The sequence below is a fragment of the Xyrauchen texanus genome, chromosome 7 (assembly GCF_025860055.1).
Source record: "Xyrauchen texanus isolate HMW12.3.18 chromosome 7, RBS_HiC_50CHRs, whole genome shotgun sequence".
Taxonomy (NCBI): Eukaryota; Metazoa; Chordata; class Actinopteri; order Cypriniformes; family Catostomidae; genus Xyrauchen; species Xyrauchen texanus.
The window spans coordinates 10,209,046-10,221,525 of NC_068282.1; the positions used below are offsets into that span (position 1 = coordinate 10,209,046).

General features: G+C 35.9%; 1 protein-coding gene across 1 annotated transcript in view; it reads right to left on the reverse strand.

The window, feature by feature from the left end:
- The window catches only part of LOC127646608 (contactin-4-like), a 174,781-nt gene that overhangs the window by 9,932 nt on the left and 152,369 nt on the right, over nucleotides 1–12,480 (reverse strand). Inside the window, exons 11-14 of the mRNA XM_052130365.1 lie at nucleotides 5,449–5,624; nucleotides 1,780–1,900; nucleotides 1,181–1,339; nucleotides 493–642 (exon numbers count right to left, since the gene is read on the reverse strand). Of these exons, the coding sequence (XP_051986325.1) occupies nucleotides 493–642; nucleotides 1,181–1,339; nucleotides 1,780–1,900; nucleotides 5,449–5,624 (606 nt within the window). The remainder of the gene's footprint in view (nucleotides 1–492; nucleotides 643–1,180; nucleotides 1,340–1,779; nucleotides 1,901–5,448; nucleotides 5,625–12,480) is intronic.

The following is a 12,480-nucleotide window of genomic DNA, read 5'->3' on the forward strand; positions in this document are numbered from 1 at the left end:
TTGTGACTAGACTTTTAAAATCATGTGTATTTGAACATTTATTTACTGGCACAATTCAGTTCCATTGTAAGTGTCTTACTGTAACCAAATCTTTAGCTTTTTTTAATAAACAAGTGACGATTCAAAATTATTTTGAATGGTAATCAACATTATGTGACAAATCCTGTTGATTGAGTTTAACTTGTATTGAACCCAGAACATTCAATTAAGTCAAAAGAGAAAACTCCCAATTCCCTATGATACTATTTTCCCTATATATGGCCTGGGTTCCTCTTTCAATGTATGCCTATGGGATCGGTTAGCCTGTTTTATTATTCGCTAGGTGAAAATTATAAGTCTGATCGCTTAGAAAAGTAAAAGAATACCTCTCTTCATGATGAATACCTTATCCAGTATGAACAAAATCAAGCCAGTTTTGTTGAAAGAATTGAAAGAGACATTTTTTTTAACCCACAGTCATTGAGGGTTAACTAGTGTGTCTCAAGCACTCACATGTTTCTTTGGTCCTTGCTTTTTTAGAGGGTTTGCTGGGCTCTCCTGTGCCTACTGAATTGCTTGCCAACACTCTGAACTCGTATTCCACCCAGGGGTTAATCTCTATTACTGTAGCAGTCAGATGTGTTCCTCCCACCACCTCCGGTACTGGCAAAAAACAAAACACACACACTTTCTGTGAGACGGGTGCCCCGTGTGCCTGCACAGGCCCCCCGCACACTCACACAAAGACAACACACATAGCGTGGGCCTCTTTGACTTGGCAATATAATAAGATCTGCAGGTAAAGGGGAATGCAATTATTGATATAATATGAAAGCAGAGATAGAAATGAAACTAGAGTTCATGTTTTACAATAAGTCTATAATATATATATATATAATTATACATATTCATAATATATTCATTTATATCAAACCAATATAAAAGTCCTTTTTTTTTCCACATGCTCTAAATATCTGTTTACTTGATCATGAGCTAAAGCCCAACATAAAACACAGCAACTGCAGACAATTCACTCACTTCACAATGTCAATTTGGCACTGAGTAAAAAAGCAAAAACAAAACAAACAAAAAGCACCAACCTAAAATCTCAGTAAATAATAGCAGGAGAAAAAGCAGGGGGTGAAACAATAAAACTATGGAACAAATGTTTTGATCATTGAAGGCTGTTTAGGAGCCCCACCTGTACTAACAGCTTGCCAGCCAAGGGAGAAAGGGGTTCTAGCCTGGATGGTGTAGGCAGTAATTGGACTGTGATTTTCAGGACCAGGCCTCCAGGAGAGAGTGGCGGTGGTATCTGTGATTTCTTCCACATGGATGCTGGTAGGGGGGCCAGGGGGACCTGAAACAGAAGCCATGCAAACCAGAAACACACACAAAGGCATGTTGTCACGCTTGTAGCTTGTGTATAAACCACTGCCTAAAGTACAGCAGTACAGCAGGTTAAAGCTGCACTACATGCTTTCACTGAGTTAAAACATCTTATTAGATTATGGGTAATTTTTAATGGATATTATTTTTACTATACCTGGAAAAAACTGCATGTTTTTCCACAGTTTTATAAATATTTAAAATGCTTTACAATGCGCAGTTTTAATTGTAGATATTTAGGGGCGAATTCAACAGATGTGCCACTTTATGTGCATTATTTCAGCGAAAAAAACCTGCATCTTATTTACTGACCAATGGCAATCAAGTTTTTAACCATGAAATATGTTGTGTTTCAATTTAGTGTGATGCGATGCCATGCAAATGTGTTTAGAGGTTTCACAGCTATTTTACCTCTGACAATCAGGTCGGTTGCAATAGAGCTGCTGTCCACCTTGGTCTGTACAGCGCATGTGTACTTCCCAGCATGCCTCAGCTGAATGTTACGGATCATGATGTCACCTGCTGAGTGTTGCTAACAGAGAAACGTGGTAAGGGGACAGGACAGAAAAGAGAAGATGAACATAATTTGGGGTGTTTATTTACTTTTTTGTTGCATTTATCTCCTTAAACCCTTTAAGCTCTGGGCATTTTTTATATATTTCAGTGGTATACACAAAAATAAAGGCTTATAATCCGACAAAAAAGAAAAAGAAAAACAAGCGTTTGGTATAATTTTAAAGAATTATATTATGTATTTATTAAATATTTTGCTAAGTTAACGATGTGATTCAATATATAATGATACATTCTGAGACTCTCAGCCTAAGAAACTGCTGGGAAAAAACACTATTTGTTTCTTATTTTTCTGATTTCACATATATCTCAGGGTGTAAATAAGGTAGCTCCAAATATATGCTTTTGTTTTGTTCCCAATCATGTCACCTGCAACTCAGGAAATGTTTGTGTTGATATGACAAAGCAATCAAAAGTTAAAGCATTATAAAAATAATTTATCCAAGTGTCCAAATATTTTAACAACAATGACTAAAGGTATGCTCTCTTTTCAAAACATGCAGGCTCAAGTAACAAGATCTCTTTCAGTTTCATTCTGTGTTATTTGAGCCATCACTGAGTCTGTGTCATGTACTTGGCACCATCTCCTGGTGGCCATATGTAATTAGACTTAACGATTCTCTCTGCCCATATTTGGATGACTTGCACATTTAATTGTTGCGATCTGGATCCTAATACGATTGGTATAGCGTTTCGTGACTCTGGACAACATACTACATAATTTCCGGTGAAGTCATCTGATCTAGGATCTGTTTTTAGTCAGATAGCACAGTATGTGCTATGTGCACATTGTGCTTCATGTGGATCATCTAATGATCTTTGCATCTGATTATGTTGTTTGTAGGCTTGTTTGAAAGATAATCACCTCCTCTAAGTAATGGTATGTGATATTTTATGTTCCGTTTATTTTTTGTGAATTTATAATTGAAAATACATACGACATAAGGCTTTTTGATCAATCTGATGTTTTTACCGATTAAAATAATATGTTCAGTGCAAAATGATGAATACATTATCAAAATGGAACACTTCTGATATGTCTGCAATTTTCAGAGCACCTGTTCAGTTTTTGGCACAATGTCTACATACATTGTAAAGTACAGCTTATAAGCTTTAAAACATAAACTATTTTGTGTTTATTAAGACTGTAGTTATTAATATTTTGATCTTTTATTTCCCTCTGCGATACATTAAGAATTTCGCAAATCTTTGAAAGGCATTCAGAGTTTTATGTAGGTATTTAAGAAAGTAGAAATATACATTGTTGGGCATGTACTTCTGAAATGTAATCTGGTACTGATTAAAAATTACACCACTAAAATTGTAATAAGTAACATAATATTTTAGATACCACTTTTTAGGTCATATAATCTGATTACTTACAGATTACTTTTTGCATGTTTTGATATAATCAATATGAAGTCATGCAATCCCAAAAAAGTAACTGTAATCTGATTATGCAAAGTTTAATATGTAATCTAATTACAAGTATTTCATTTTTTTGGTTATATTATTACATAGTCCATTACAACCAACACCAGATATCCATGAGCAGAACTGTATACTATGTAACTATGTTTTAATATGTATAATAAGAACAGTTTTCTGAGTTACATCTGTGAAATAATTGGTACTTTCTCTACAGCCATTCACGATCTGAGACAGCTGTGCAATTATATGAACTTTTATACTGTTATATCTTTTTTACTATTGGAACTATCCATACTATCAGTCTATTATTGCTGTATCAGCAGTTTCAGATTTATCCACCCTTAAATGGAATGTAAAATCAAAACAAATTGTGATTGGATGATTTACATGTCATTCAGAGTCTCGTCCTGTCTAATCAGAAACCAATGTCTGACACAGAGTGTTGGGACTATTTTTGATACCTGTCTCTATGAGATTTAAAACAAAATAATTGACTTAAGCAAAGTCGACTGTGTAGAGTTAATAAATGTATCCACATACAGGGTTTATATTTTTCCCACGTCTTCACTCAAAAGACAAGCAGCGAGTGCTGCTATTAACATACATCACTCATTTTAAATCATAGCAATCATGTGAAGTATTATAAGAGACTCTGAAAATAGAGCACTTCCATTTAGAAAGTTATCCAGTGCTTGTTTTTTGGGTGACGGAGCACCTTTAGATGGCACGATGAACTAGATGATGAGAAAAGTAGCCCCCCCTTCCCAAAAAGTAAAAAGAAACCCTGAAGTTTTAATGGAATAAGAAGAAATGCATAGTAAAAAGTGCTGTAATTCATATCAGTGAGTGGGAAGATTAATTATACTCTAGATTAATACAGAATGGCTGTCAGTCCCTGCAAATATAATAGGAACATTTCTTATATATATATACAAAAAAAAAAAAAAAAAAATCACAGTCTTATTCACAAACTCTGACACATAAACTGTGGAATTAAATGAATTTAACAATTCAGTAGAAAGTACTGAATATGAACAGCTAAAGTACAAAATATTTAAGGGATATTTCACCCCAAAATGAAACTCTTTATTTACTACTCATGTCTTTACAAACCTGTATGACTTCCCTTCTTGAAGAACACAATCAGAGATGTTAGGCAGAATGTTAGGGACTGATGCCACTTTAAATGCATCTTGTTTCCATACAATAAAAGTGAATGGTGACTGAGACTAAACATTCTGCCTCACATCTCCTTTTGTGTGCCACAGATGAAAGAAGGTTATAAAGGGGAGGAGAAAAGAGAAGATAGAAGCGAAATAAAAAAATAAAATAAAAATAACAATATTTCTATCGGGAAGACACGCAGGCTTGAGTGAAGTTTGAGATGCCATTTACTTGATAGACGTAAAACGGGAGGTGATGTCTCTCTCTTTGGCTTAGGCCCTGCCCGGCAGTCCGAGGTAGTTGTACCCGGAACCGTCATGTCCTGCCGGAGATAGGAGGCAGGGGCGAGGAGCCTACCCCCCTGCGGGACAGGGCTCAACTGGTGGTGGTGGGGAGGTGGAGGTTGCAGTGTTAGCACACCGAAACAGCAATGTGATAGATTGTGAGCGGACTTATAAAGCAATGGCTTACATGCGATTGGCTAGGAGTTACCCAGCTAATGATGTGATGATGTGCACCTGCTGGTCTTCCCGCTAGAACTACGCTCCACTTCCATTTATTGCAATGTACACCGTAAAATAGATTACCCGGTTATTTTGGGTTCCTCAGATGCCACAGTGGCGGAACCCCCATGAAAACATCTAGGACCCTTCAAAGAAGTCTGGAAATGTTTTATTTATATACTCAAGGAACTTAAATGTATATTTCAACTGCCTTAAAACACTTCTATTAGGATGGGGTTACTGAAGGATCCGTTGACATTCTTTAGGACTTCTTATAGAAACTACGAGTAAGTTTCTGCAGATAAATGAATGGGTGTCTAGAGGTTCTCCAAAAGTTTCTGCCAGTGTGGCATCTCAGAAACACCAAATATTGATATTTGATCATTATAAATTATAAAAGTGTTCTCACTCCGCCAACTTTTTCAAAGTATCCTCCATGACTGCCGAAGTGGATGAGTTGCTCATTGAAGAACCATGTAAACTTGAGTTCCAGCGAAGGGTCGTAGGACACTTGACAAGGAAGAATAATGCTCTCACCGACAGTCACATCCAGTGTAGACGGAGTGGTTGTAATTATTGTTGGTTCTGGAAAACATTAATAATACATTAATGAGTGCATCATTTCAAATGAAAACAATTCACTAGTTTATTTTAGTTTCACACTCTTAAGTAAAATGTTTCCAATAATTTTTATGTGACCATATTTTAAATTAGTATAAATTAGGACATAAACATGCCTGCAGTTGAAGAAACACCCAATATCATCCTGAACATTATTGTAGATTTGTTGTACATTCATACTTGAACTATGTACAAACAACGTTCGCAGACAAGTAAAACAGTTCAGAGTCTATGACAGACGGATGGACAGCTTACAGGGGAATGTTTGAAGATGGACAGAAAGGTGAATATCCCCTGACTGGTCTCTGAGCTCCACCATGTGTCATTGCCTGATCTCTGCTAAGCCCCTAAAGTCTCATCTGCTCTCCCAGAACGCACTATACTCCAAACAGAAGATAACAGCAGCACCGGCAGGTCTAGCTCACTTTCCAAGTCTCTATTCACACAGGAACTGGTGCCATTTCACTGGGGAACATGACAAGCATGCCTGCATCTCCATTTTCAGAGAGTAGCCTAGTATAGAACAGGTGCATGAGAGAAATGATAAGAGAATCATGGGGTGAAAATATGCTTTGCATCGGTGTAGATTGTTTTTCGAACTCATGAGGGTGCTATGTGTATTCCACTGAAATATCCACCAAACAAAATTAAAGGAATAGTTCACCCAAAAATGTAACTTCGGAATTAGCATTACTTTCCTTCTTCTGCAGAACACAAGAGGCAGAATCTAGCAGAATGTCTAAACGGCTCTTTTCCATACAATGCAAGTTAATGGTGACCAAAACTGTCAAATAACATTTTCAAGCAACCCGGTCTTGAGAATCACGTTACTATAATTACATTCTTGCAAAATGATCTTTACGTGACATTGTGTGTATTGTGGCACTTTTGTTTAGGTTTAGTTTAAAGGGATAGTTCACCCAAAAATGAAAATTCTCTCATCATTTACTCACCCTCATGCCATTCCAGATGTTTTTTTACTTCTTCCTTCTGTTGAAATAAAAAAATATATATATATTTTTAGAAGAAAATCTCAGCTCTGTTGGTCCTTACAATACAAGTGAGTGGTGGCCAGAAATGTGAAGGTCCAAAAAGCATATAAAGGCAGCATAAAAGTAATCCATTTGATTACAGTGGTTAAATCTATATATTCAGAAGCGATATGATAGGTGTGGGTGATAAACAGATCAATATTTTAGTCCTTTCTTGCTAAAAATCTCCACTTTCACATTCTTCTTTTTATGTGTGACTTGCATTCTTTGTGCATATCGCCATCTACTGGGACGGGAGGAGAATTTAAAGTAAAAAAAGAACTTAAAAATGTATCTGTTTCTCACCTACACTTATCATGTCACTTATGAAGTCCTGTGTATTACTTTCATGTTGCCTTTACGTGCTTTTTGGACCTTCAAAGTTCTGGCCACTATTCACTTGCATTGCATGGACCTACAGAGCTGAGATATTTTCTAAGATTTTTTGTTTGATTTCAGCAGAAGAAAGAAAGTTATACACATCTGGGATGACATGAGGTTTAGTAAATGATGAGAGAATTTACATTTTTGTGTGAACTATCCCTTTAAGGCTTAGAGTGGAGAGGTAGATTTTGTTGATTTACAACTCAATAGAGCTAAAAACCTCATCTGTGTGGGAGAAAATGTAGCTCTCTTTTAGCACCACACAGTGGATATTTCATCTTGGATATGCCACGATACATGAAAGAAACAATGTAATATCATTTTGAAATAATGAACCACAGACACATAATTTTCATGAGATCAGAATGGAAACCCTGCTAAATTCTCCATTTTTGTTCCACAGAAGAAAGTAATTCAGGTTTGTAATGGAACAACATGAGGGTGAGTAAATGATGACAACATTTTCATTTTGGCAAACATTGCCCCAGACAAGCGCATATTTATGCAGAAAGCCAGCACGAGTTCCAATCTGAGGATTCAGTTCTGAAATTATAGGTCTATGACACATGGAACAACCTTTCCAATCTCAACTGATATCAAACTGGAAAGGCAAAGCTAAGAGGTGCATAGCTATGGGTTTTTTGTGTGAAACACAATGAGGGGGCCAACGGATGAGGCTCGGTTGTTTTATTGTTCGGATGAGATCCCTCTCCGACTGTCTGTCAGATTCAAACAATGGGATGACAATAAGGCACTGCCTGGTATTCTACTGTCAGCACCCTGGATGTTAGTGGCAGTTTCATTCAGAATTCAACCACTGTGCCTGAAAGCACCAAAGAGCGCATGTTACTTGCTCTTCTCCTGTAGGAACAGCATTTGTTGGAAGATAGGTAGAATAACGTACCTTTCCATTCCAAGTCTGAGCACCCCCAACCCCCTCGATTTTCCCTCTCACACTTTCATCCTGTTCTCTGTGCAATTTTCTCATGTTATTGTTTGTCATCTCTCAAAGTAGATGAAGATCCCATGACTCTCTTTGTTCTTGTGGCAGTTCACAGTGTCTCTATACAGCCAGATTCCTCTATGGTCTATATTTAAACAAGCATTAGACATATGGGAATTTCGTAGGTCTGATGCTCTTACGAGACTATGCTGAAAAAGTGAAAAATTATCATTGCAAGCAAATGAGAATCTATTAATATCTTATATTGTAGTTGTAATGGATATAGCACGCCAATGTGTCTCATTGTGAGAGTAGAGGAAAAATGGCTCTGTTGATCTACAAATTGGGGCTGGGCAGTATGATGGTATATACAGTGTGGGAGATTTAGCTGTATTGTGTATACTACCATAAAAATATGGGGACCAGTTAGTTGTTAGTTGTCACACATTTTGCTCCAGTTATTATTTCTCTTGGTGGATTTATTTTAAAAAGTCAATTTCTGCATAACCATATACCTTTAAGCTTTGGCTACAAAAAATCTTTTGAAAATGTACACCATTACTGCCCAGGAAAAAATATACAATTCATTTAACATGCATTGAAATTTTGTGACAACAATATCACAATGAAACCTGCCATTAAATAGCTTATTTTAGGTTTTTTAAGATTGTAAACCAATTATGTAACACAAAAAAACTCATGACCACACATAAAATTTAGTTACTGACAAAAATAACAAACTATTGTTGTGGTCAACAAGTATAGTAATTGATAAATTCAATACATTTTTCAAATTGAATACACATGCAACCTGCCCTGATCTGACTTTTTTCTTTCTTTCTCCAAAATACTAATCTAAGGATATTTCCACCGCTATTGCCCAGGATTTTTATTTATTTTGCTTATTTAACAAATAAGCTTAAAAAAAAAAAACTTTTGTGACAACATGCCACACACTTTACGGGGCAAGTTGTCGCAATGGAACTTGACATTAAATAGCCTATAAAAGGCTTTTCAGTAAAAAATCAATAATAATAAATAAATAATAAAATAATAAAATATATATATAGATATATATATATATATATATATATATATATATATATATATATATATATATATATATATATATATCGGAGGCAGATAGATAATGACCACATCCAGGACTCACACAATGATGGAAAGGCATCTTTATAAAGATGCATCTTTAAAAAGACGTTAAACGTCAATGTATAGAGAAAATATACTCTTTAGCAGGAATATACACTCTTTTAGCTCTGTCAAAGCACCCAGGGGAGAAATCTGCACTCGTCGTGCAGAAGGAGAGAAATCCACTGGAAATTCGACATATATCCAACAGCATATGCTTCTTTAGAGGTGAATGGAACAGCAGTAGTATTCAGCTCACTGATAGTACAACTGCACGGCTCCGAAGACAAAATCGGAATGATTTCGGAATGGGCATTCCTTCTCCTTTTATACCCGTATGCCCAGGCGTGTGGCATGTAAATTCCACTGGCCAATTCACATTGGCCTTTTCTCAAAAGAATAGAGGTGTTCAGGTTTCTCAAGTGCGACACCAAGTGTCACTACATCGACACAACATCGAGTGAGTGACAGAAGGGGAACACATGGTAACTTGCCCTCCAAAAATATGACAACCTGCCTCGATCTGACATTTAAAAAAATAATATACCGTTATTGCCCAGAAAATCCGAAATTCTGATTATTTTTTAACAACACATATCGACCTCTTTTGACAACATGCCCACACTATATGAAACAAGCTGTCACAATGAAACCTTCCATGCTTCCATGCAAGCTTTTCAGCTATGAATAAATAAATAAATACATACAAAAATAAAACAATTTTGAAACAAAAAAATAAAAAATTAAGTTAAAAACAAAAATAACAAACCAAAGCCAATTAATAATTCAGTTAATTTGAATGATAAAAATACTAAGGGTATCAGCATTTTCCCCTCTAAACCCCCAGACAGGAAAGGTAGGGAAATCCCTGAACTGTAAACAGAGAATTTACACTGCTGACTTGCTGGTGAGGTTGTCGAACTGTGGAAAAGGCCTCTTATTACCCTGCTCCATCATCATTTATGACAGATTGCATAGATAAACTCGTTTAAAGACCTGATGCCCTCCAGCTCTTGTTGGAGTAATTTGAGTGATATCCATCTTGCATAATACCTTGTTACTGTTACTGTCTGTCATTAAAGCTGCCAGAAAAGACTAACCTCTCCATGTTAACAAGGCCAATCTGAGACACAACTGTGGAACCTTTCAGATGGATTCCACCCACTTTCTGGCAGGTAGTGTTGAGCTAAACCAAGGAGTACAAATCACATGGCAATCACATTGAAAAGAAAGGTCCATTGTGGAAACAACGGTTTGTGTTTACCCACATTTGAATGAATCAGCAACGCCCATTTTGGAGCCTTACAGTTTCACAGTGAAAAAAGGCAGGTGGCAGAAATTGAAAACAACTACACTAAGATCTAGCATGGTTAAATGATAATTCAATCTGTGTGACAGGGTTCCACTAAGGCTAGTATCAAAAGAACAACATCAAAGATGGTCAAACAGGGAAAAATACAGTTATTATTTAGTTTTTTTACTTTACATTGTCTTTGTGTTTGTTTTTGATTTGCCACAGTATGCAATAGACTGGCATGTCTTAAGGTCAATAGGTCAAAAATGGCAAAAAAAGGAACAGCTTTCTCTAGAAACTCATCAGTCAATCATTGTTTTGAGGAATGAAGGCTATATAATGCTTAAAATTGCCAAAAAAACTGAGGATTTCATACAAAGGTGTATACTACAGTCTTCAAAGACAAAGTACAACCGGCTCTAACAAAGACAGAAAGAGATGTGGAAGGCTAGATGCACAACTCAATAAGAGGATAAGTACATCAGAGACTCTTGTTTGAGAAATAGACACCTCACATTTCCTCAGCTGACAGCTTCATTGAATTCTATCCGCTCAACACCAGTTTCATGTACAACAGTAAGGAGAAGACTTAGGGATGTAGGCCTTATGGGAATAATAGAAAAGAAAATCAGCTTTTGAAACTGAAAACAAAAAGAAAAGGTTAGAGTGTGCAAAGAAACACAGACATTGGACAACAGATAATTGGAAAAGAGTGTTATGGATCTTAATCCCATTGAGCTTTTGTGGGATCAGCTGGACTGTAAGGTGCGTGAGAAGTGCCCGAAAAGACAGCCACATCTATGGTGAGTGCTACAGGAAGTGTGGGGTGAAATATCACCTGAGTATCTGGACAAACTGACAGCTAGAATGCCAAGGTTCTGCAAAGCTGTCATTGCTGCATGTGGAGGATTTTCTTGATAAGAACTGTTTTAAGTAGTTTAAGAAGTTCTGAACATTGTTTTCAAATTATAATAGTAATTTTTCACATTATTAATGTCCTGACTAAAGATAATTAGTTAAATGCCACTTTGGTGAATAAAAGTACCAATTTCTTTCCATAAGAATAAAATCTGTACATTATTCCTGAACTTTTGGCCACCAGTGTATATTATTGCCTTGTGATTCCCTGCCTTCGGGTTAGACTCCAGCACTTCCTACACAGGACAAGTGGCTATAGAAGATGGATTGATGGATATATTATATTATATTTTGCATTTATCAACATTTTACAACAGCTCATAATGACTATAACAGACTGTCATGCAGTCAGAATTTAGAGTATCTGTTTTATACATCTTATGTTCATTTGTATTTGGTACTTATTTACAGTATGTAATTACACTGTTCCATGAACTGGGATATAAAGTGAGAATGATTTACTTACAGATTTTGCTTTTGTAGTACATTTGTTATGTTACAGTTATGGTAATAAAATGAAATTTATCTATATAAAACCATAAAAAACTATATAAAATGTAAAACAGCATTACCCTTTGTCAAATAATTTTGTCAAATTATGTCAGAAAAAAGTTATGATGCTGTTCAATTATTACCACAATGTTATCTGACAAGCCTTGTTTATTGCAAACTGACTCATAACATAAACTGAAGTTAGAAACTCCCTCAGCAATGGTGTTTGAGATTGTCAAATTCTGTCTAATTTATAATTAGGAATATATCTGCACAAACATAATGATCCTTCATGACACAAATGTATTTTCAACATGTCCTTCATCTGCACTGCCTAACAACCGAATATATTTCGGAAATATCTTTCCCTTAAAACTTTTAGGAAAACATTGTCATGCAGCACTGACATTAAGTCAAAATAGATAAAACAACCAAAGTAAATGTTTCTCAATCAGTCAGATTGTGTGTTTTAAGAAAAACTCTAAGACACTATCAAAACATTGTGTTCCACTAGAGCAATAACAAAACTCAAAGACACAAAACAGAACCAAATCCAAAATATACCACCGCAGAGACAATTGACTGGCCATATTGAATGTGCTTTTGAAA